Source organism: Amblyomma americanum, chromosome 8, assembly GCF_052857255.1.
Source record: "Amblyomma americanum isolate KBUSLIRL-KWMA chromosome 8, ASM5285725v1, whole genome shotgun sequence".
NCBI classification, from domain to species: domain Eukaryota; kingdom Metazoa; phylum Arthropoda; class Arachnida; order Ixodida; family Ixodidae; genus Amblyomma; species Amblyomma americanum.
In genome coordinates, this window is record NC_135504.1 from 21,893,135 (window position 1) to 21,918,944 (window position 25,810).

The 25,810-nt window shown below is 52.1% G+C and overlaps 2 protein-coding genes across 4 annotated transcripts in view; both read right to left on the bottom strand.

Moving 5' to 3' along the window:
- Positions 1 to 25,810, bottom strand: part of ckn (CRK like proto-oncogene, adaptor protein) — a 173,934-nt gene that overhangs the window by 80,623 nt on the left and 67,501 nt on the right. Inside the window, exons 2-3 of one of the 3 annotated variants that reach the window (XM_077634092.1) lie at positions 25,563 to 25,709; positions 18,736 to 18,788 (exon numbers count right to left, since the gene is read on the bottom strand). Coding sequence is in view for 1 of the 3 variants with exons in the window: in XM_077634090.1 (XP_077490216.1) it covers positions 5,483 to 5,794 (312 nt within the window). In the remaining 2 variants the exon portion in view is untranslated. Of the gene's footprint in view, positions 1 to 5,482; positions 6,576 to 18,735; positions 18,789 to 25,562; positions 25,710 to 25,810 lie in introns of those variants that run through there. The other 2 variants (XM_077634091.1, XM_077634090.1) reach the window with 2 other exon arrangements.
- LOC144102215 (caskin-2-like) overlaps positions 11,648 to 25,810 on the bottom strand; it is a 186,225-nt gene continuing 172,062 nt past the window's right edge. The window contains exons 11-12 of the mRNA XM_077635527.1: positions 18,736 to 18,788; positions 11,648 to 11,686 (exon numbers count right to left, since the gene is read on the bottom strand). Coding sequence (XP_077491653.1) covers positions 11,648 to 11,686; positions 18,736 to 18,788 — 92 coding nt within the window. The remainder of the gene's footprint in view (positions 11,687 to 18,735; positions 18,789 to 25,810) is intronic.

Sequence of the window (25,810 nt, forward strand, 5' to 3'; positions counted from 1 at the left end):
GCAAATAGGCAGTGCAAATCCTATAGCGAGTCTAGACAATCTATAGATTTATCGTCATACACTTTTAGTAGACTTTTGTCTATAGCCAGTCTATAGACTATTAATAGACAAAATATCTATATGAAGGCGATAGTCTAAGACGTCTATAGACCCTTTTTGTATGGGCTGAGAAGTCTATCCCCCAGAAAGTTAGCACGGCGAGCACACAAAACAGCGCCCGGACAGCCACCGAGGTATACGGCAGGGCATCCCGCATACCCGAATCAAACCAAACCGAGTCACGGCGAGGCTAACTGGACGGAAACAGCTTTTACGACCGCGGCGAATGCAAGCACGCCGCAGCGCTACACACGTAATGAACTCGCGACGCAAACAAGCTGGCCGATACCACGCGCCCCACTCGCCCGGTATGTGTGCCACACGTTCACGCCCATAGTAAGCGGGTACAGTGTGCGAATAAACACGTACCCCTCTCAATCTGCTGGACACTCTGATCTCGCAACGAGCGACGACTGCATTATCGTGGACGCTGAAAGAAAAAGCTCGGCTGCGTACGCCTGTTTCCGGAATGGGGCTTTTTATCATTAACGGCCCTCGCGTGGCGCACAACCTGGCGACGTACGCTGGCAATGCACTTAGCGACGGGTGAGTGCACAGATTGGTCCCGCACATATACTATTAAGGGATAATCGTCACTGCCCCTCGCATCCCTCTATCCTCAGGTCACATCTGTAATTGCCACTTGCGGCCGCTAGAGGGGGCGCGCTACTTGAAAAAAGTTTTGGTTAATAATAATTAATAATTGGTTTTTTGGGGGAAAGGAAATGGCGCAGTATCTGTCTCATATATCGTTGGACACCTGAACCGCGCCGTAAGTGAAGGGAAAAGGAGGGAGTGAAAGAAGAAAGGAAGATAGAGGTGCCGTAGTGGAGGGCTCCGGAATAATTGCGACCACCTGGGGATCTTTAACGTGCACTGACATCGCACAGCACACGGGCGCCTTAGCGTTTTTCCTCCATAAAAACGCAGCCGCCGCGGTCAGGTTCAAACCCGGGAACTCCGGATCAGTAGTCGAGCGCCCTAACCACTGAGCCACCGCGGCGGGGCAGGTTTGGTTTGGATTATACTGCAGGTGGTTGAAGTTATCCGTAGCCTTCCACTACAGCGCCCCTTTTAGCCTGAGTCACTTTGTGGTGTTAAACCCCATAAGGTTTGGTTTGGATTATGGGGTTTAACACCACAAAGCGACTCAGGCTACAAGGGGCGCTGTAGTGGAAGGCTACGGATAATTTCAACCACTTGCAGTTCTTTAGCGTGCACTGACATCACACAGTATACAGCCCCTCCAGCATTCCCAGCAATGGAAAAGGTCCATTGCAGAGCCGGCATCAGTGAAAACTGTGCGCGTCAGCCAGTTTCTTCCATATCACAAAACAACCCGCCGCGGTGGCTCAGTGGTTAGGGCGCTCGACTACTGATCCGGAGTTCCCGGGTTCGAACCCGACCGCGGCGGCTGCGTTTTTATGGAGGAAAAACGCTAAGGCGCCCGTGTGCTGTGCGATGTCAGTGCACGTTAAAGATCCCCAGGTGGTCGAAATTCTTCCGGAGCCCTCCACTACGGCACCTCTTCTTCCTTTCTTATTTAACTCCCTCCTTTATCCCTTCCCTTACGGCGCGGTTCAGGTGTCCAACGATATATGAGACAGATACTGCGCCATTTCCTTTCCAAAAAAAAACAATTATTATTATTATTATTATTATTATTATTATTATTATTATTATTATTATTATTATTATAAAAACGCAACTTTTTTTCCAAAGTCCAGAGCGGAAACACAGATTGAAAAAAAAAATGTAGCAAAGAGGTCCATTCAATCGAGACGCGTGGATAGGAGTTTTTCCCCTATTTCGCCATTGCAGGATAAAACTTCGGCTGCCTTCAGCGGATTGGCAACGTCGCTGTTAGCATGCCAGCCTGTGATTGGAGGTACTGACCCTGCACCGCCCAGCCAAGTTGGCCATTACAGGGATGGGCCCTAACACGAACCGTAGTGCACCTTTCGTCGATCGAGTACAACTTCACGCTGTGCTTCGACCCAGCTAACGACCATACGGCCCCGAAATTCACGAGTGACGAAGCAGGCGGCACAACCGCACATCCAGGTCACACCGCACCGCGTAGGCCCAGCCGACAAACCCAAAAGAGAAAGCCCAACAGATAAAAAGTGCTTCTCATTAACGCATCGGCAAGAGGAAAAAGACAGGAGGAGGAACACGTGGCAGCATAAGGAACCGGCCGCGGCATCAAAAACAGTCGCCCACGGCCACAGCGCGGCAGATCGCGGAGCCCCACAACGGCCGGCCGACGAAAGGGGGCCCCGAAGCGTGGGAGTCCAGAATCGGGCGATCTTCAACCGCGCGCCGCGGGAACGGGATCGAGGCGACCAACAAGCAAAGCGAGCGGTCACGGGGCCGCGTTTAAGCGGCGAAACAGATGGCCGCCCATTACGAGCGCGCATTCGTCCCGCGCGAAGGTGTCTTCGCTTTCAATTCTCGCCCTCGTTTAAGATTCAAAGCGACGTTAGCAGCACCTCGGCAGGGGGGAGGAGAAGGGGGGGGGGGGGGGGGGGGGGCGTCTTTGCACGGTTCGCGGCGAAAACGACGCCGCTGAGAGCACGATCGCGAAGGAGGCGCCCGCAAAACCACCACCACCTGGTGTTGAGGACGGCTCGAGAAAAGCGAAACCTCGAATCCCGCGCCGCGGAGGTGTCGCCCACGGTGCCTTCCGCGAGCAAGGCGCGTCAGCGCGCCGCCGACCCACACCCAGGTAGCCCCCGGGAAAAGACCGGGCGTACGCGTCACCCTGCATAACGACGCCCCCGTGCTGGAGGAGAGACGCAACCTCTCCGCACACATTCAAGGCCGCCGCCGTCATCAGCCGCCGCCAAGGGAAGCCCACTCGCAATTCCCCCCATCTCGAGCGCCGGCAGAAACGAGCGGGTCGCACGCTAGGCGCACGCGCGACACACGAGCGCACGGAGCCAGCCAAGTGCGCTGCCTTGCATACACAGCGGTAGGCGCCTCCGCGAGGGAGGCGCGCCGCTATCTCCGAGGGGCATCGGGGCGCCGCAGTGCGAGTCCCTGTCGCATGAACGCGTGGTAGAGCGTCGGAAGAGAATGCGAGCCTTCCGCGACGCGCTCGATCAGCACTCGCGCCGCCGGGCTATCGATAATTAGCTCAGCGCTTAACCCCACGGCACCCGTCGAGCTGAGGAGCTACGCGGCCATTTATGCGAAGTCTTACGCCGTCCCACCGCCGGCAACGTGTTTCTGCGCTCCACTGGTGCGCTTGCAGTGTCCGTCAGGGGCCTGTACGCACACATTCGAACACTTTCCTGAAGCCGCATTCGCGAAAAGTTTGTTTATTTATTTGTTCACGGCTGAGCATTGTATCTGCCAGCGTGTATTCATTAACGAGTCCCTTCCTACCGGCCCCTGCCTTCGCACGAAGCGGAGAGAGCGAAATCATCGAACTGAAAAAAAATTCCAGGACACCCTCTGACAATTGCGCGAAGGAAGCCAAGCACACGTCTCAATCATGCAACGAGTATTCGCCGCGAGTGATGTGAAGGTATGGCTAGAGGTAGCACTTCAAGCTAGTTAGTGTGATATAACCGACACAGCGCGGGAGAGACACCGAGTTTCTCTCACAAACGTACTGTCTCTCCGGCGTTGACTCTCTTCGCTGTGGCTGTAGCTCAACCAGAGCAATGAGCAATGAATGAACTCCTGGATGGCAACAAATTGCAAACTGTACACCATTCGCGCACTACGGGGTACAGCCTATTGAAACGTTCCATATGAGCCGCACGAATGGAATTATGGGAATATGGAGTCCATAAGGTATTGAAGGCCTTGTCTGTACGGCGTCCATAAGCATTCCACATATTTTTTAGACGATTTCCACAGAGTGCACACGACGTCATATGGAGTCCATACGTTCCCATTACGTGCTAACATGTAGTACACACCGACTCCATATGCTTCATACTGACTCCACAAAATCCGAATCAGCGCGAGCGTACGCCTCCCACGACACAGCAAAAAAGAAAAGAAAACGCTATATGAACACCGTTCGCCAGCGCATATGCTTGGCATGCAGAAAGCTTGTTGAAAGACTCTGCGGCCCATTGGAGGCATCTACGGTAAGCTGAGCGGGCGTGACTAAGGCACCCTGTGGACTCGGTACACGAAGCTATAGGCCACAACCCCGAGCCTGGAAAGCCCCAATTATTGCCCATTGTGGCAACAAGGATTTTCGTTAGAACGCGGTGATCTGACGATAGATACAGGCCGACTTCAATTCGCCCTCGGTGACACTTTAACACGCCTCTGGCCCATTCCTGGGACACCAGTCTCGCGGTTCGCCCCCAACCGTCCCATGAAAGCAACGTACTTCTTTTCACTACAAGGGGCAAACAAGGACGCCGCGAGGTAATATTTTACGACCACTAAGGAGGCGGGTGATGGTCACATTGCTGAAGGAGCGGGCAGTGTCAAGACTTGTGCACTGCCAGCATCGTGCTAAACGTATAAATTAATTGTAACCGCTCCCTTCATGAGCGGAATCACTAGATGCACTTTATGTCCCGCACGAACCTGATGCTTGAACAGACACACCAGCATGGGAAAGAACCCTGCGGAACGACGCACCACAGGAAATGAACAAGAGGGGTTCGACGCACTCTGCTGTACAGCTGAGAAAAGGTGTATGGCGGTCACCCGACCGTATACCGCTTCCTCCGACAACTCCTCACGCACACTTGTTTCTGCAGAATTCTCTGCAACGCTTCGTCCATTCCTCGCGCGCCTCCTACGCAATGCCCTCTCGTGCGTGACCAGGACGTGACCGTGGCCCGCCGAATGCCGTCATTAGGCACAGCAGGTGAATTGCCACACCACATGCGGTCCTTGCCCCCAAGCACTGACCGCTACACACCACCGGTGGAAACTACCTCAATGGGGCGGGGGGTCACGTGACATCATGGGCGCCATTTTGTTGTTCAGCGCGCAGCTATCAAGAGTGCAGGTCGGAGCAGGAGGCGAGAATCCCTTTAGGCACGCCAGAGCGTCCCTTAAAAAATTTTTCTATAGACAGCCCATCGGGTGTCCATAGACTTTTGTCTATGTAGTCTAAAACTTTCCATAGACAAATTCTGTAGACTTCTTTATAAATAATAGATATCATACGGACAGTCAACAGATTTATGGCCATCCACTTTGTTTACTTTTGTCTGTAGACACTCTATAGACTATGAACTGACAAAAAGATATCTATGGAAGGCAATAGAGCATATAAGAGTTGTCTGTATAGACGCTCTGTACGCCATTTTTAAAAGGGCGGCCTTTAGCACTGCTCCGCACACAACAAAATGGGGGCCGCTGCATGCACCCAGACCCTTCCGGTACACACTCCACTCACGCCCAGCTTGGAGCCGTTCTCGGCGCTGAAGCTCCGCCGCAGAATCTTGAGCCCGCGCCGGAACACTCCAGCGGTGGAGCGGCGCCGGGACAGGTGGACGCTCTTGCGAGACACACTATCGTCGGCGTCGTCGCGGCTACGCTGCTGCTGCTGTCGCACGCTGGGGTAGCACAGCACGCCCTGGCTGGTGGCTCCGCACAGGTCCACGAAGCTGTGGCTGCGCCGCTCCAGTGGCAGGAAGTACGCGGAGAAGGGCCCGTCGGGCTCGGCCGCCCGCGCCCACTCGAGGTCTTCCAGCCGGCTCGTCAACATCTTCGCCACGGGGTGAATATACTGCACCAGGGATTCGCAGAGCCCTAACTCCCCTCTGTGAAAGAGAGGGCTCCCATTTACCCACGATGACCTGAACGTTCCTCGGCGTGTTCCTAGGTGTCCGTTGTCGTGCAAGCTTTTGTCGGTCGTCCAGGATCCAGCGGTGGTCTTACGTACTTCTTCTGGTCTTCTGTATGTGGCGCTGGTTGATTGTTACTGTCTTTCAGCGCTGGACCAACTCAGGCTTTCTCGGCTCTGACCGTGCCACCGGCGCAAAGTGGATCACATTCTTGCACTGAGTCCACGCACATTGAAGAGCTTCGCACATCAACACACTGCGACCGATCCGACTGTCCGAGGAGTCCGGTACGTCCAGGCGGGTGTTTACGAATTCCGAAGGAGCACGCGATCACCGAGGATGCCCTGTCACACAATGCATCGCACGAACACACAGCGCCACGATTCACATGACCTTCACCTTATAGTGTCACATCAAACACCACCTGTGGGAAGACTCACAAACAGCTTCTCACAAAAGTAACAAAAAAGAGGGTGCAGGTTGGGGTGAAAGACGCGGTGGAGAGGTACGAATTCAGGCAGTAACGCCCGACGACGTAGTCGGGTTTTCCAGTGGTCGGTAAATAGCCCTCGTTGTTCTTCGCCAGAGGAAAACAGAGTCCGGCTCCACGGGAAGTTGTTCCTGAGCACTCCGACTCCCGAAGCCGACTGCCAGGTCGGAACGGACGGTGACGCAGAGCGATCGGACCAAGCCGTTGTGCAAAAGAGGATGTCTTCGCCACCGCGCCTGCTCAAGGCGCGGAGAGACGGCTTCTTCCTCCGACCGCCAAGGTGCGCGCTACCACCAGCAGGGGCGCGGAAGGTCCTTGCGAAATTCGCTCGACTCGCACTTTAGGCGTTGGCCAGCATACCACGGAGTCGCTACGTGACGTAGTGCCCGTGCATGCGCTAGCAGCGACGAAGCGGCACAGGGAATGGAATGCGCAGCAGCGCTCTCGACTTCGGATGAGGTCACGCGCTGTAAACACGTTGCGCGGAGGGTGGTGTGTCACGCGACGGACGTAGCTGCTACACTTGGCCAACGCGAGCAGGACTTTGATCTTCGCGGATGCAAACAGCGACTCAGAACGATCGCGGTACGCGACGTGAAACGCCGGCGTCGCAAGGTCGCATCAACAGACGCGACGGGACATACAAGCCACAGACGTGCGGTCAACACGGGACGGCTCGATTTTCGGTCCACCACGCGGTCGCGTCGGCGCGAATTTTGCTGTCAGTTGAGGTGGCTCGACAGACTGCCCTTTCTTTGACTGGCTTGGAACACAGTGAGGAGCCTTCGAGACGTAATCAACAATTCCCCGAGAGCTGCTCACAACTGCTTCTACGCTTTCATACCATCCGACGTTGCGGTCGCTTTACGCCGGAAAGGTGTCGGTCGACAGCGCCGGATCGTTGGGCTTGATATAAAATTTGCTCTCGAACCTGGCTGCCTCGCTGAACACTCCGGTGACTCTTCAACGTCTCAGTCTACGCCTTCTCGACAATCCTTTGGAACAGTAGATGGTAACCTTTCGTATTCCTCGTGCTCTTCAACAGCCTGTACTGTTTTCGAGCAAGTAACGGCACTGCCTTACTACGCAACTCCGCGCCTGTCAAGAGGAAGCCATCAGCGCTTCTAAGTTGTACGCACTAGGTCCGGTGAAGACCTCTGCCGTCACGATGGTATGAGTTCCACAAGAATGCAGCCAAGAGGTTGAAGCCGTGTCACTGCCGACCTTTGCTAGGCCCCCCGCTACAGATATATCCACGGGAAAGCCGAGAGACCTGTGGGCTTCCTCGTTGACCATGCACAGAATAAAAGGCTCCTCTAAGCGTGGCTTTGGGGTAATCCTCTCCAACACGGGCACACAATGGGGGATGACATGGTCCAAGTGATCGGCAGATTTTGTTAACAATGGAACCTTTCAGCACACAGACACACACACCAAAGTACTTCGCACAGGGTAGTCAAGAGCATGTCTCCTCAACCTGTACACTAAACCCGCCACGTCTGTGCACACAACGTCTCCGCCAGGCAGGAAGGAGTTTACGGACGATGAAAGCTGACGAGCACGATGTTCCAATGGACAAATTGCTAGACAAGGATTTCAGTACGTCCCAGATCCAATTTGTGAGTGAAAACACGGGATTATTTCTGCATCAACACGTCACTTGTTGGAACTCGTCCGCATAGAAGACGCCGCCGCCTTAGAGGTTCGTATCCTTATGCCTCGTACAAAATGCTCAGGCGGCAGGCAGACCACCGCTAGAAAACGTCCAGGAAGCACTTTGCCAGTTCAGCACACTTCGACGTAAACAAATTCTCCACCCAGCCTAGTCACCACGTTTACGGGTTCAAATCCTGACAAGAACGCGAGCGGAACACGGGTATCCCGTAACCACGCCCCAATGTACATACGGCCATTCATAACCACCCCAAGCATCCAGGAAAGCCATCTTCTGTTCAGCGTATTTCAGTGATTTGAAATTCTCTTCTAGGCTTGCTTCCGCACTTCTCGGTTCCGCTGAATCCAAACTTTGACAATCGTCGGCGGTCAGCAAACTCACTACGGCCTCTCGTCGCGAGACAAGTCGATCGCGGTGCCCGGGACGGCCGTTCAATCCCTTTCAGAGCACGGAAGACGCAGCTTGCAGGGAGATGAGCACTCGCGCCAGTCTTCCTGCCTCGATCCCGTACGAGTATTCACTTCAAATCGATCCGACGAAGGAATCGTCACGGTCGGGGAATTCCACAGGTGCGTCGCGTCGGTGACTCAAAGTGTCCAGATGGCTCCTGTCCGACGATCGGTGCACAGTCCGCTCGCCCTTCCGAAAAAGTAAGGCCCGCACCGGCTCGCATGTGGAGAGAGGGGGGTCCCACCAAACACAAGACGAACAAGTAAGTGCGTACGCAAGGCCCTTCACACAGACAGCCGGTTACAGCGCGGCGGGCGCCGCCCAGAAGCCGTCGAGAGCGACAGGCGGGCACGACCGGCGACCACGGCGGGACCAGCGGAAGCAGCAGGTGCGGCACGCCGAAGCTCGGCTCACGTAGAACACGCGGCGGAGGAGATCCACGACGCATACGTGCCCCAGCTTGCGGGCACGCTCTCGAAAGCGTCGAGGTCTCGTCGCCGTCGAGTAGCGGGCCGCGAGGAGGCGGCGGCGACGGTCGGCCCGCGCCGGTGAGCTGGCCTATACCGCGTTCCTCCGGACACAGTCCGCGCAGCGGAGTCCGGAGGATCGGGGGGCCTCCGAGAAGATTCAACCCGCCGAGCGGAGCTTGTTTACCGCTTGCGAACGTCGTCGCGAATAGTTGAGGGATGCACAGTGGGCGTACGCATAGTTATGCGCCGTCTTGCAGGGTCACGGGTGGCACTGTCACGCGTTCCATTCGAACAGGACGTCGGAGCCAGTGCACCCTAAACACGAATACGCCTATGTGGTAGTAACAAGGGAGTGATCTAGAGGACAGCCTACTCCCTTTTTACTAGCTACTGTTCAGAGCGAGGAAACGTTGAGTCCGCACACCTGGCGTTATAAACTGACTCAGTCCAGTCCAATCTACGTAAGTCAAATTAAGGCGGCAAAGCGAACCACTCGCCGTACCGTATACACACACACACACCGCGCGCAACGCAAAAGCCGTGTGGTGGCAGCATGTAAAAGAGCGGAAAGTACGGCACACGCTCGCACATAAGCACACACACACACAGGCACACACGGAGCAGCGGCGTGTGCCCACGTGAATTTCCAGAGCAGGCGCGCACCGTGGAGAAGCGTAGGGGTCAAGAGAGAGAGAGAGGGGGGGGGGGGGGGGGGGGGGAATCGTGTGCGGGGCGAATAAGGCCTCCTACTCGGCCCAGCCGCCGAAGCGGGTTGCCTTCCAAAAAAGCGCAGGCGTGGGCGATCGCCCAGAGGAGGAGGAGGCAAGAGGCCGAGAGGGGTGGATTCCGAAACGCGGGGGCCGAGCGACCGGCCCAGGGCACCACCCTTCTTTCATCAGATAGGGGCCCCTCACGTCTTCCTTTTCCTGATTTGCAAAAAGTAAAACTGCAGTCACGCACAGCTGTTTGTATGCGAACGGCCAAAGATGCGCCTCGAACTTTTGGAACTTTTGGGCCCCGTTAGCACGCCGTTAGCGCGTTTCAGGAGCGGTTTCTGTTCTCGCTCCAGAGATAATTAATCCTATACCATGACCTAAGAAGTGCAGCTTCGAAAACCGCCGCAAATACTCGCGTCATGCGTTGGCGAGCTTAGTTCCTCGGGTGTCGTCAAAAACGTCGCACGACGTTACACCTTCGACGCTGATGCCCGCACTCATGGTACTCAAACATATTGGCACCCGCAAACAGACAGGATCACAACTATGATCTGATTCACAAAAACTGGTCCACATTGCCATCATGTTAAAGCTCAAGGTGCTTTGTGTGCCACCGTTTGGAAGCTGGCCGCTGCACCTGCCCGGGTTTTCAAACCAAAGATTCCGAGCTTGCGAGATTGGAAAGCTTCGAATCAAAAGGCCGGTCGGCAGCCTCTACTACGAGCCGGAGTTCCCGGGTTCGAACCCGACCGCGGCGTCTGCGTTTTTATGGAGGCAAAACGCTAAGGCGCCCGTGTGCTGTGCGATGTCAGCGCACGTTAAAGATCCCCAGGCGGTCGAAATTATTCCGGAGCCCTCCACTACGGCACCTCCTTCTTCCTTTCTCATTTCACTCCCTCCCTTATCCCTTCCCTTACGGCGCGGTTCAGGTGTCCAACGATATACGAGACAGATACTGCGCCATTTCCTTTCCCCGAAAACCAATTATTATTATTATTATTATTATTATTATTATTATTATTATTATTATTATTATTATTATTATTATTATTATTATTATTATTATTAGCCTCTACTAAAATTCGGTCACACAGGGGCAAGCACGCAGGACAGGGTTCCCTGCGGATCTCGCAGCTACCGCATTCCTTTCTTACACCGCTTTAATTTCCCCCGTGATCGCTACCCCGAAAAAAAAGCAAAATGAAATAACATTCTCCAGGCATGCAGCTCAGTGCCAAGCGTATTGTCCGTAAAATGCATGCCACCGCGCTCTGAGCGGCTTGGGAGACTTGGGCAGGAGCACGAGGGGACAGGAAGCCGTAGTTTGGAGCCATTGCGAAAGTCCCGCCTCAAAGGACTCCTACCGTGCCCGCCGCTGTGAATACAGCGCCAATGGTATACGGTCGAACCCCGTTATAACGAAACAACGGATATACCGAAGGAATGACGATTCCCCTTGGAAGCTCGGTCGACACGGGCTATATAACGAAGCTACGGCTATAACGAAGTAATCGCCGGGCCCCTTCAGCTTCGTTATAACGAGGTTCAACAGTTCTAGACTGTATTATACGGCACAGTTGCTCGATACGCCCATTCAAAAAGCGATGGAGAAAGAACTCTCAGAACCAGTGATGCGCCTGCAAATGAGCGGCAACACCGTACATCGGAGGCCAGCGTTTTTCCGCCTACCGATCACGACAAGCGCCATTCAGGCGCCGATGGTTTAAACACGCTTTCCAGGTCTCTCTCTCTCTCTCTCTCTCTTTATAGATTCCCCCTATAAGATCGCTCGGTTAAGACGAATATGCCCGTCAGCATCATTGCACAGTCGTCCATGCGATACGCTTCCGAGTATCGTATGTTTACGTATGCAGCACAGACCAGAAAAGGGGGCGTAACTTATAACTCGCGTCGTGCTCAGTCATTAAGAATCGAAAAAAAAAAGCGCTGACCGCGCATTTACGTTAAGCACGTCAGCCGACTTGACCAACACGTCCCAGCACCCAGGATGTCTGCATTCACCGAAGCAATAACATCGGCTAAAGCCCCCCACTCGATGGGCCGGGACACAGAGAGAATACACGTCGAGTCGATGCCAAGGCTGCGCACTTACGACTGCATGCGCTTTCAGCGCGGGGCAATTTCATCTCCCAGGCTCGCCCGCTGATCACCCAACGCTTCGCCAGTCGCAGCAATCAACGGCGGCTCGCTCCCTCGTGGTTCAAGGACAGCTTTCAAAAGGAAATGATCTGTCCTGAAACGGACCAGCGGCGGCGGCGTCCCGTATAAGCTTTCTCGCGGAGCTCGTAAGCCAAACGACCTGCCCGGTTCTGTAGAGCCATTCAATCGCGAATTTCATCCGGCAAGCATACACAATGGAAGAGCATTCCGAAAGGAGGGAGGGGGGGGGGGGGGGGGGGGATCAACAAGTGCTCCGCCTGTTGTGCAAGCAACGCAGCGCCGGCACCATTTCACCGCTCCGCCGCCGCGTTCATTTCAAGGTCGCCGCGTACGGGAGAGATATAAGCGAAGGCGCGATCAAGCAAGAGTAAATGGTCTTCGTAGACATATATTCGTTACGAACCCTGCATTCCGTGCTATCCGGTTCCGTACAGCAAAAACGGACGACGCTGTGAGTGCGTAAAGGGACAAGGACTGCGTGTGGAAACGCGATCTCCTGTGCAGTACGGTACGACACGGTAAAGCACGGTACGACACGGTACGGAGCGGAAAGGTGGGAAACGGTGCGCTGTAACTTCCCGACCCTGCGGTTGGACAATAGCCGCGTTTACACGAATGCGACAGATGTCGACTCTAATACACTTTTTTTTTTTTTTCAGCGAAAGAGCGGGTTTTGAGAAGGCGCGACTCGTTCGCCCTCTATACTCTCTTCCTGGACGTTTCTGCTCTTTCCCTCAAAAAGTGGACTCGAGTCGACTTCTGTCGCATTCATGTAAAGGCAGCTTACGAGGAACGCCGCACACAAGTAGAGGGCCCCGTGGTTAATTTCGGAATCCTGGTGTTGCTTTTGAAGTGAGCTGATATTGCACACAGCACACGGGCGTATTTTCATTTGGTGTCAACTGAAATGATGCCACCTCCCCACCACCCCCGCGAACGGGATTCGAACCTGCGACCTTGGGCTCAGAAACCCAACGCAGTATAGCCACTAAGCCACCACGACGGTTGACATCGACACGCACTCCCCGTTCTTTTCCGAATCGCAAGCGTGGTATAGCTCCCTTTTCTAAACTCGTTGCGCCTTAGAGACGTTGCGATTTAAAAGGCACGTCTTCACCAAACCCCTAGACTTTGAACGCGAATACACCTATGTATGGGAGTAAAAAGGAAGTAACATGTCCTCCCTTTTATAAAAGGGTGTCCGCTAGAGGAGAGTTTACTCCCTTTTTACTCCTTTCTATTTATAGTGCATAGACGACAACAACGCCGCGTACACCGTTCGCGCCACTGCACGGAATTACGGCGCAAAACCGAAAGCGTTTCGACCCAAAGTAAGCAAGCACTTAAAGAGGTGTTGCGCCAGGGCTTTTTTCTTTATTTTTTATTTCCCCAAAGCATCGCGGGAGGGAAATGAGCGAAAAATGCGGTTTCGGGTGATGAACCGCCATTACTTCCACGCCGCGCCGGCACCAACCTGCGCGCGGCTCGAAAGTCCCCCTCTCCCCTCTCGGCCCGCGTGCCCGGCGAGGATGCGTGCGGCAACCGCGACTCGACGCCGCCTTTCGGCGGTCCGGAAGGGGAGGGAGTGCGCATCAATCACGGCCACTTATTGAGGCGGCCGGCCAATGCGCGCGCACGAATTGGACGGCTTCCAGAGGCGGCTTGCGCAACGCCCTCGCTCGAACACACACACATCCGTAAAACCCAAGATGAAATGATAAAAGCAAAGAAAAGCGCGCGTGCGATATTCAACACTCCGTGCAGCCGCGTAGTGCACGCTCTCGTGTTGCTGCTTCGCTTTTGAATGCTGCCCGTAAACAGCCGTGGTGCTGAATGTCATTTGCTTCGCGAAGTTAACGACTTCCGGCCATATGGCGCTTTCCAGAGCGAAAGCCATGTATATATATGCTACAGCCCCGACGGTAAACAGCTCCAAAATTAAAGCCCACCTCAAGAGGTACTCATTGTACCCTGGAAACAGTGCTATGCGGTGTCTGGCGATATTTCGTAATCTCGCCGATGTATACAGAACGAAACAGACGTGTGACATGTGGAGGTGATTTGCCCCAACGGACACGGACGCAATTTCGCTCGAAAAGTACAGATATAGAGCGAACTCAGAGCTAGAGGCTAGTCTTATTACGCTAGCAATGTTCTGGCATAAAATGATTATCCAACATATAAACAGAACTGTGATTCATAAGAGTCCATCAGGGCCACAGGCATCGCTACGTTTTATGCCCGCATGCTTCTAAATTCACTATTATATTGGGATACAACTCAAGAACGCCGCGGCTTTTTCCCCGTCAAAGGACCCCCTTCCAGCCAATAGCGTCGGCCGATTCTCATAACGCGTGACAATGCAGGGAGTGGCAGGTGAAAGGGTATATAGTCCCCGCTAGTCCCGTCCATGCACTGTCCCGCCACTTCTTGCATCGTCATGCTAGCAGGGTCATGAGAATCGGCCGACGCCATTGGCTGGAAGGGGGTCATTTGACGGGGGAAATACGCTGCGCTCTTGAGTTGAATCCGATTATAGTATTTATACAACACTGCGGACGCTATAGGGCCAAGCGGTGTGGCCGAACCGGGTGGTGAGTTAAACCTTAAGAGTTTATCCAAATTACCTACAGAGAGAAATGTGGCGGTGCGATCATTCATCATGGAGAGGCGGAGGAGTGTCGGGAAGACATAATTTCGTATTCAGCTTGGCTATGGTTGAGGAGGATAAAATGTGGTTTCGGCAAAAACAATGTGACTTTTTTTTTTCTCTGGCCAAAGCGATAAAAAGCGCTGAGAAAGTTTCCGTATCAGGCTACAACACCGAACTTCCGCCTGCGTTAAATTTATTGAATATTTTAAAAACTAAGCGTTAATATAATTCACGTCTACGCAGAGAGGAGTGCATCGCAAAGCAGATCGCGATTACGAGGCAGAATCCAGGTTTTACAGCCCAACCAAGCCAAGTACGAAAGCTCATCTTCCCGACATTGCCGCTTTGAATTATAATAATTGGTTTTTTGGGGAAAGGAAATGGCGCAGTGTCTGTCTCATTTATCGTTGGACACCTGAACCGCGTAGTATAGGAAGGTATAAAGGAGGGAGTGAAAGAAGAAAGGAAGAATAGGTGCCGTAGTGGAGGGGTCCGGAATAATTTCGACCACCTGGGGATCTTTAACGTGCACTGACATCGCACAGCACACGGGCGCCTTAGCGTTTTTCCTCCATAAAAAAAAAAAATGAAATGCTTTTCAACAAACTCCCTTAGACGGTCGGGCCCCTTTTTACCAAAAAGGCAATACAAAGACAATCTATAGTTAAAACACACAACGAAGACATCGATGAAACAGGAAAATGGTCTTTCAGACACAACGGAGCAACCAGATGCTTATAGCATCCCCCTCAGTTACCAGCTTTACACGAGCAAAAATACGAGAAAGTTATAGCACAGATCTGAATATTGAATCGTTCATTGTGTTTCAGGCAGCCTGCTTTCCATCTTCTGCCAGCGCGATGCCTGCAGGCACCTCTTGCTCTGTAATGAACTTCCACTAGAAATGCTGGTAGTACCAATGCTCTGCTCCATTCTGTGTTTTCCTTGATTCCCCTTCTTTGTGTCTGTGTATTCTTAAAGAGAGTAGTTATCTTGCTGTTATTTTTTTTCACGTCCTTGTTTACCTTTTCTATTTGTCCAACCACTCTTGCCCAAGATTTCACATAAGGTTCGTAGTACTTGTAATTAAAACAAAAGCATTTACAAGTGCTTCGTTTTGAGAATGCCGCGGCCATAGAGAATTATGCCAATGTTGCACGCGTCTCGTCATTGATAACGGAATCACATATACCGAGGAGTCTAACAACAATTTATCACCAGGAAGGTAAGAAAGATCCGGCTGCTCAAGGCCACCTTCCTTACCGCAACGGTTATCATCCAACTATAAGACCATGAGTAAAACACGTTTTTGGGCAAGTTGGTAACATTCTTGGTAAGACCATTAATACCCCTGTCACACGGGCACTTTCGATCCTCATTGAGTCAATGCTCATCGAACTCAATGCAGATCGACGGTTGTCACACGGCCACTTTCAAGCGCAATCGAGCTCGATCCTGCTTGACTCGATGCCGATTCCTCAAGAGTGCTTGAGGTTCCAAGCACAATCGAAAACACTCTCGCTCTCATGAAGCTATAAAAATAAACACAAGTTAACAAAACCAAACCACAATTGTTGTTGTTGTGATTGATTAAAATGTAATACAGAACATTTTTCTGGTACTATGCCTGCTTATATGCAAACATTTGAAAATAATCTCTACACCACGCTCCAAGCTTCGCCGTCAGTGTAAACAAAGATGGCGTCCTCCTGCTCGTCGGCGCGGAAACTGTGGAGCGAGCGCGAGGCAGCCGCTCTCATCGACTGCTGGCAGGACCGCCTAAATAATTTGCGGCGCCAGAAGAGAAACGCCGCAGTCTATGCAGAAATCGCGGAGGCGTTGCGGGCCCTCGGGTTGCATCGCACAGCAGCAGAGGTGCGCCACAAAAACCTGGCGTAGATACGCAATGTACCGATTTGGCTACGGATTTGGCTGCCGCAGCCCCCGACTGCACAGTGTTGCCGGACATCGCCATGTAATGGCTGTCGGCGGAACATTTGGCGCCACCTAACACACATGAGGGAAACTTCTCAAAGAGCATTGAAAATGCCCGTGTAGCACCGGATGTTTCGAAAAATCTCGATGCAGATCGAGCTCAATGAGGATCGAAAGTGCCCGTGTGACAGGGGTATTAGAGATTATGCCGGAAAACTAGAGCGCACAGAAAATCCGTCGCCGTGTTCTTATGCCTCCGCATGCAAGGATCCTGGGGACGCCGTGAACCACGAATTTCCGGCCAACGAACGTTTGCCGGCATCCACCAGACCGAGAGCAAGCCGTCCGTTTGCAAGCGCTAAAAGCCTTCCGCGACAGCCAAGCGCGGGCTGTGTGGTGACGCGAACGCCAGCCTGGAAACGACAGGCGAATTCGACGAACGCGACGCCTGTTCATGACAGGCACTTTCGTCATCACACGACGGCCACGTTACGCTGTAGCGTCAGCTGAACCGGCACGAACTTGAGCAATAAATTCGTCACGCGAGGCTCGGCTTTGCAAACTGCGCTCGACGAAAGAGGTTTATGGTTTATGGGGGATTTAACGTCCCAAAGCGACTCAGGCTACGAGGGAGGCCATAGTGAAGGGCTCCGGAAATTTCGACCACCTGGGGTTCTTTTACGTGCACTGACATCGCGCAGTACACGGGCGACTAGAATTTCGCCTCCAGCACCGACGAAAGAGGTACTGACCAGCGACAAGAGGAGATTAGTATGGCCCGAAACACGAGCAATTTGAACTGTGCATAGCAGAACCACAGTTGCAACGCTCGGAGATTATGCTATATATAGTCGGATGCAACTCAAGAGCGAAGCGCCAGATGCCTCTCAAATGAGCCCTCCAGCCAATGCCGTCGACCAGTTTTCATGCCTGTGACGGTTAACCCCTGCAACTATGACATCGCAGGACCTGTCAAGAGCAAAGAAGCTAGCCACGAATAAACCGGATTTAACGCCACGCCACGACAACCAGTCGACGCCATGGGCTGGAACCCTTACAAAAATGGTCTAGAGACAGTCTTTATACTTCTTATAGGCTCTATTGCCTTCCTATAGATATTTCTTTTTGTCTATTGATAGTCTATAGAAAAAAAGTCTACTAAAAGTGTATACGGCCATAAATCTATATATTGTCTATATATAGACTGTCTATAGGATTTGTATTGTCTATGGACTGTTCTCTAGGGTTTGTCTATAGAGAGTCTATAGATTTTACAGACAGAAGTCTATGGACAGCCTATAGAAGGCCTCCTTACAGGGGCATTTGCTCTTTAGGTAACCGACTTATGGCACAGTTTGTTTTATGTTTAAGGGTGTTTAACGTCCCAAAGCGACTCGGGCTATGAGAGTCGACGTAGTGAAGAGCTCCGGAAATTTCGACCACCTGAAGTTCTTTAACGTGGAGTGACATCGCACAGTATACACGGGCCCTCTAGAATTTCGCCTCCATCAAAACTGGACCGCCTCGGCCGGGATTGAACCCGCGTAGATCTTTCGGGTCAGCAGCCGAGCGCCATATCCCACTCAGCCCACCGCGGCGGGTATATGGCACGGTAAAGCCACTGTAATGCGGCCAAAGAGATAATCCTTTTGTATTTAAGCCTCTGCGTTCAGGCACGAAGAGGCTAGCCCGAAATTAAATATTCAAAGACAGGGACGTTCCTTCAAATCGGCTCGAACACAAAGGCGTGAGAAGCGCGTTGAATGCGTGTAGCCGAACGCGTATGCATCGTCGGAATTTTTTTTTTCCATGACTATGTTTTCCTTCTTCTGCTCGTTTTATTTTTCCTTTTCTGTTTTCACATCCAGTAAAGAATTCCAAGTGTCAGAAGGTGGCGCGGGCCCATTTTTCAGCCGAAATCTTTCTCGCACCCGTCGAACGCATGCGCCCCCCCCCCCCCCCCCCCCCGAAACGTGCAGGCACAGAAACGTCGTAACGGGGCTCTTGTCGGCGCCGAATTTCGGCCCCCGGAAGTCGCCAGAGCCGAAATGCAAGTTGGCGTGGTTCTGCTCTTCCCCGTTTTATTGTACTACGGCGCTTTCCTGGTTTAGAAGACGAACTTATCTTTCTTTAGTTATCGCCGCTTCGCTTTCAGCGAGCCCCACGAAAGAGGGGAGACCGCTGCTCGAAACCGACTTGGACAGGAATAGCGGAAAAGAACAGTAATAAAAATCGGAAGTGGTGGGGCGAATGATAAACGTGGACGGGGCAAAGATAAATGCGAAAACTCACCTGAGCTTCCGAAAACACCTCGCCGGGGAAAAACTCTTCTGGTCGGCCGCCGTCTGCAAAAAGGAGAAAGACAGAGAGAAAAGGTTAGAAAAAAATAATAAAAGAGTCAGCCAACGAGACAGCAGCAGACGAGGCCTGCTCGTTCGTCGCAGACGACACACACAGCTCTAGTGTCGCGACCAGCAGACGACACAACGCATGCCCGCTAAGAAAAAAAAAATGACGGGGGAAGGGGGCAGGGGGTGGCGACGCATGTCTGGTTAAAACTGTGCAGCGCAGTGGAGGCTATGGTTGGCGTGAGCCACTCGGCGACCGGATGCGCAGTCACTGGCAAGTGATCGATCACGACAGCCATCACAAAAAAAAAAAAGGCAAAGCAGGACGGTCAGTCACGAGTCCCCTTACGAAAACATCTCAGGATTCGCGCGAGTACGGCTTTTGTGCCGTGCACTGAGCGTGGTGTGGCGAGGTCTGATGTAAGGGCGACCCACGAGTTACACATGCAAAGACAAAACGGACAAAACTCAACGCGACACAGAGACAACAAAAAAAGTGAACAAAACCCTTAGACGGGCGGGGAGAGACCGCAGACGCTTATATACCTCACTTGCAGACGCTTCCCTCCCCCCTCGAAACTATCCTTCTATTCATTCGCTGCTTTTCCTTCACGTGTAAACCGTAACTCAATCTTTCGCCGCAGTTATTTAGCGTCCCCCCCCCCCCCCCCCCCCCCTCCTCTGGCTGAATGACGACACCGCAAAGACAGGCTCGCGAAGAGCGCATCAGGAGCCCGGGCTCGAGCGCGGGCCACTGGTTTGTGTCTCCGGTAGCAGGCTTCTGTCGCCGCATGCACTGCGTTCTGCCGTTTATCGTTGTTTTTCTGCGACGTTTTATCCCCAGAGCGCCTTCCTCCCAACATCTCGCCAAGCCACAGCGAGTACACGAAGGCAGAAAAAGAAGAAAAAAAAAAACAAACGAGAAGGGAGGAAGCCAGACTGCTTTAAGCGCGCCCATTACGGCCGTTTAGTAAAGTTGCTTTTTAGGCGTAGATGTCATCACTGCTCAGAGCACGAGAGAAAAATAAAAACAAACGTCTTTTCCCCACATACCCACAGCCTCTAGATTGCAGCCGCAGCTGTATTCACCTTGGGGCGCAACCTCTAGTGAGAGCCCAAACGCCCCGTGGGGGTACCGAATCTCGGGGACTGCTCGCACGTACGCACGCCAAGAACTAAACACCGCGTGGCCTGGGATGAAGCCGACTGGCAATGTTTTGGAATTTGGACTGGAGGTCTTCTTTCTCTCTACATTCACTCATACCAAATAGGGCGCTTCAAGCCTCCGAAGGGCGTCTGCCTTAAAGGGCCTCAAGCAGCACTCCTTGGTGTACCACCGCATTCTACGACCAAGCACGAATCACACCACAAGACGCGAACACCTCCGACACCACCGCCTTGTAGTAGTCAAAATAGGGACCGCTTCACTTCCACCAGCCTTTACTTACTCAAATCACACGCGTCAAACACAGAGGCATGCACGCCTCTCATTTGGAACCTATCTGTGCCCCCACAGAGGAGAAAGCGCGGAATCAACCGATGCACCTTATACGTATTACGTGCCTTTTCCACGCACATCCATCTTCTCGCTACTCATGTTCAAAATTCATCTGTAACCAAAGCTTCCTAAACACGGCACGTTCAGAACCCATACCATTTTCAGTCACCAACCTCACAGTTCTTGATCTGTTAATTTAAATCATCAAATCTGCATTCCTTTTTATTGTTATTTTTATTTTAATATATTCTTTAACGTTTTGAGCACCTGTCAGTCGCCGCCTCTGTCTTGGTTAATCAATCGCGCGCAGTGGGTACGCGCCATTATCTTCCTGAGGACAACAGCAACACTTCGTGTCAAAACCGGAGGGTATAGTACGATGCAGCCGCAGCTCGGCCAACCTTTGCAATGTTTTCCCCAACGTAGGCTTTCCCGGGTTAATCAACTTCAGGCGGGAGGGAACGCACGAGCGATCTCCGCAATTTTAGCGCGATTAAAACTCGCGCTCTCAGAGTTGAGCCGGCGCCAGGATCGGTGGCGCCATCCGGTACCGAGCAGATAAACCATGCCACTTGCGCCATTAAAGGCGGATCGGATCGAAGAAACGTCGCGGTGCTTGCACAGCAGAAAAGATGGCGCCACCAGCAAGAAGCGGATGAAGCGGACAGCCCAGAATACGGCAGCTGCCTTTCTTTAGTGGCTGGCTTCGAAGACGCGTCAGGGAAAAACAGGAATGGAGACATCACCAGCGCTGTCTATATCGGGGAAGAAAATAACTAGAGAATATATGTCACTCTGGCAGCGCCATCTGATAACGCAGCAAGAAACACCTTAGCTGCAGCCGACGTAATGCAAGGGAGAGTGAGTGGACAGCGGAAATAAAAGAAAAGAAGGCCCTCTGTTCTAGTATAATGCCGTTTTTTTTTCTTAGTGCAAATGAAACACGCGATACATCAACCCTCATGTTGCCATCCCATACTGCTTTATTGCCCATCAAAGTCCATATTAATTGGCGATGCTAATTAGCGAGTTTAATTAACTAAGTGTTCCTGCAATATCAGTGGCCTACTGAGCGGTGTGGGTTGTTCTTACAAGCCCTCGATTTATACCACTGGTCGAACGTTTCTGAGTGGTGTAGATACAGCGTGTCGGCTACCGACCCAAAGGACAGCGCGGCTCGGTTACTTTGACCTCCTCTCTCTTTTCGGAGAAATTGCTTTTCTATGTTACTACGCTCTCGACCAATCAGGATTTTCTGGTCACAAACGACGCCGACGCTGTACTTCCCGACGAACGGGCCTTTAAAAACACTGTCGAGTTAAAAAGGCAGGGGATAACGGCCATGGGTGCGACCGTATAGCGACAGCGTATCTTACTCGGTAAGCCAAGGCGCCAGTAGACAACATCGCTTCGCAAAGAGTGATTCAAAGGGCATCAGAGATTGTCAGGTGGCTCTCTCACTCGCGCCCACTGGGGAAAAGGCCTATCTTGCGATAATTTCAGGCAGTTGCGGATGTTGTCCTGCAGCTTCCATATGAACGCTCCACGACAAAGGCATATTTTCGGATGCCGTGAACGAGGTGCTTGTTTTGATTCTTCGAGGCTTGTCTTGACTTGAACAGTTCGGCCGCACTGAAGCACTTGAAATAAGAATGAAGGGTCTATGTCACAAACACTAGTCCCAACCACTTCCGGGCGAGAGGAGGAAACAAAACAGCAAAAAAAGAATAGGCTGTGGTTCAAGCGCGGCTTCAACCTTGTTATATGAGCGAAAACACTGTTAAGCATGGCCTCCACTGTCTTGAACATCAAATGCCAAAAGTCATGGTCAAAGGCCAAGGTTAGGTACCAAATGGTCAGTCTATGATCACGTGGTCATACAACGCGCTCTCCAAACAGCCCAGACCAAGGTTCCTCAGAACTAGGGATGCGAAAAACTCCCTGCGCTTAAAGCCGTTAAGAGAGTCACTAAAGAGAAATCCATCCAGTTACTGTACCGAGCAAGAAATGATACTCAGGCTGTTTCGAAGACGAATTTATGGCTGAGAAAATTAAATCGTAAACTATTTTCGCCGATCAATTCATACTAGTGACGTCCACACCGAAAACGACTGGGCACCCCACCGACAAAAAGCGAATGGCGGTGCAGCATAGCCTCCGGGATCCGCCGATTTTGCGAACTCGGCCGATGATGGCGACACCTGTATTTAGATTTTAGTTTCTTCTACCTCGTAAAGCTGCGTTTTCGGTGAAATTGGTGTATTTTTTATTAGAACACAGAAGTCTATCGATGCCAGGCAACTTGTCCTCAGAGCCCAGTTAAAATACTTCGTGCACTGCCGCGAATGTAACCGAGGCAACACTGCGCAGACGGAAGCAGACGAACCAACGAGGCCGCCGCCAAGACTAGTGGCGCCATCTATCGAAGGAGCCGCAAAACGGCGCTCCTCGCGGGACTAAGCCAAATAAAAAAGAAAGAGAGCAGACCGAGGGCATAATCAAGAGGCACGCGGGTCCGGCAGCCCTTTTATCGATCTCTCAGGAGTGGGGGCCCGTATAAACTGCCACTTATCCTCGCACGCGGGCTGCAAAAGACTGGGGGAAAAAAAAAACGAGGGTGAGAGAAAGAGGAGCGGCCAGCTGGATTCCGCAGCGACCGCCTGCGGCGAAGCGGCGTCGACCGGAAACGCGCGGAATCCAGAGAACGGTAACGAAAGCGCGGACAGGGCCAGCTTCGATTTCCCTTTTTATTTTTCTTTCGCCCTTCCCGTTCTCGTTCGATCTCCTTCGATGTCAATGAGGTGCTTAGCAAAGTTCAGTTCCGTGCTGATTAAAGGAAGATAAGCCAAATAGAGAGATATGTACGTTACGACTGTCGAAAGTGCACTAAATGTCGTTCAGTTCTTGAGTGTACTGCGCTTTATTGTGTTATACTAATGCCAACGCGAGGCTTACAGGATAAATGATGGGCACGTACTAAGTACGCAATAAGCCGCACAGGAAGTTAAGTTGTCATGTGCTGGGCCGTCACAGTAGAACATCTATAGTCGGATACAACTCAAGAACACAGCGGATAAAAGAGAGGCACGTACTTAGTACGCAATAAGCCGCACACGAAGTTAAGTTGTCATGTGCTGGGCCGTCACAGTGAAACCTCTATAGTTGGAAACAACTCAAGAAAGCAGCGGCTTTTCCCCGTGAAAAGACCCCCTTCCAGCCAATGGCGTCGGCCGATTCTGATGACCCTGCTAGCGTAATAATGCAGGGAGCAGTGCCACAATAGAGAGAGTGGTCTATCCTGAACCATGGGGAGAAGGGATTATCTCCTTTCATATCCACCACTAGCAGGGTCATGAGAATCGGCCCGACGCCACTGGCTGGATGGAAGCGGGTACTTTGACGAAGAAAAGCCGCTGTGTTCTTAAGTTATATCCCAGCATAATCTTTTTTCTGTCCAATGGAATATATATATATATATATATATATATATATATATATATATATTATATATATATATATATATATATATATATATATATATATATATATATATATATATATATATATATATTTCTGCGAACTGTTTGCAAACCTGCTGAAAACCAGCCACAGTTCGGCGCTAAGGCTGTGCTCAGCCAAAGGGCAAAGAGCTACATGCGATTAATGTGAACACCGATGGGGAAAATGCCAACAGGACAAATCCTCAAGGAATTCAAGCCGTGACGTCTTCGGAGTCGGGGAGCGCTTGAAGTACATTGGCATTCATCTCTTCAGAGCGGCGGCCGCGAATTCTTAGTTAGGGAAGACAGCTGGCAGATGCGAACACCGTCTGCGACTTGTTTGCGGTAGTTAACCGAGTCACTGGCATTATGAGAAACGACACAAACAGCCCCCGAGGGTATACAACGTCATTCTCCTATGATCGATGTGACACAAACGTCACGACAGCAGAGGGGGTACGAGCGCTACTTCGTTACCGATTTGTTGTGCTCAAGCCGTTGTACAATTTATTATTATTTTTTCCCCACACTTCGGCCTGGTGTCTCGAACTTCTTTCGGAGCAAAGTGCCTTGTTTATTGCATTTTTCGACAAACTTAAATCGGCGGCATGGTTCTGCAACACCTAGTAACGATACAAAGACGTCGCACGGACGTGGCTCGATTTAATAATAACAATTAATAATTGGTTTGGGGAAAGGAAATGGCGCAGTACCTGTCTCACATATCGTTGGAGACCTGAACCATGGCTCGATTTAGCAAAGCAGAATTTAGGGTTAAGAGCGGTCTAGGCTGCGATTTCGGCATGCGTGGGGATTACGACCCACCATCTTTTTTTTTTTTCCTGTATACGCTTCATTGCATTAATTCCTAGAACGCTTTCTTTTTTCGTTTACAAGATACCTGCGCTATCAGTTGAAAATTCAGCAGGGAGTTAATGCTCCTGACCCCCCCCACCCCCCTTACTTTGGTATTTTATGTTCGTCTGCATTCTCTTTTGCGTCAAGCATCTCCGGAGTGCACGCAGCCACGATTTAGGAGTTACGCAAGCGAACTTCAAAGGGAATGCGCGCAGTGCTGAAACGCGGACGCGCGTACCGTACGAGGGGGAGACTGAAAAAAAAAAAGAAAACTACCAAGCACAGTCTGCCCGGAAATACCACGACTACAGCGCCTAGGCTACGTCAACGGGGGCCAGAGCACTGAACGAGCCCGAGGAGTCGTCTGCAAAAAGAGAGCCGCAGGTTGCATGCAGACGAAAAAAACGAAAAAAAAATAAATGCGTTAGAACGAAGAGCAAAAAAAAAACACATCCTGCACAGTGTAAATTTCATCCCCGCGCCGTGGGTGGAAGAATAAATAGGCGCAGCTGTTACTACAGCACGATCCGCCGCGCAAAAAATGCGACATGCGCGCCCCCACTCGGAGACGCGTAATGTTCAGACGCGAAGCGACAAAGCCTATAGGCTTCGTTTTTGTTACTTTATTTCTCGCTTAGTCCTTCTCTTAATGCTATGCTGTAGAGGGAAGTGGGCGCTGAAAAGACGTTCAGAACAGCGCCCGCCGCACAATGCGTGTCGGCTCGGGGGACGACAAATACCGTGAAGCCAGGGGAAGCAGACGACGGCCGACCAGTCCGAGCGAGCGACCGGACGCCGTCTGCTCCGGTGGGGGGACTGTCGCGGACGCCATTTTGGCGTTACGCTTCGCAAAAGAAAAAAAAAAGGAAAGAATTCACGCACAGCGCGAACATCGAGGCGTCGAGGTCAGCGCGCTTTCGTTTCCGGTCGAAGAGGGGGGGGGGGGGGGGGGGGGGGGGGGGGGGGGGGGGGGGGTGGGGGGGGGTCAACGCTGTTACGTGTGCGCGCTATTGCTAGGCCCACTAGAGGTAACGGCACCGATGTGTACTACCCCCTGGCCGACTGGACGAGGTGGTGAGCAAACTGCCGGAACGGAAGTCAGAGCTAGAGAAACAACGAACACCAGGGGAAGCGAACAGGCAAGTAAAAAAAAAAAAGGTAAA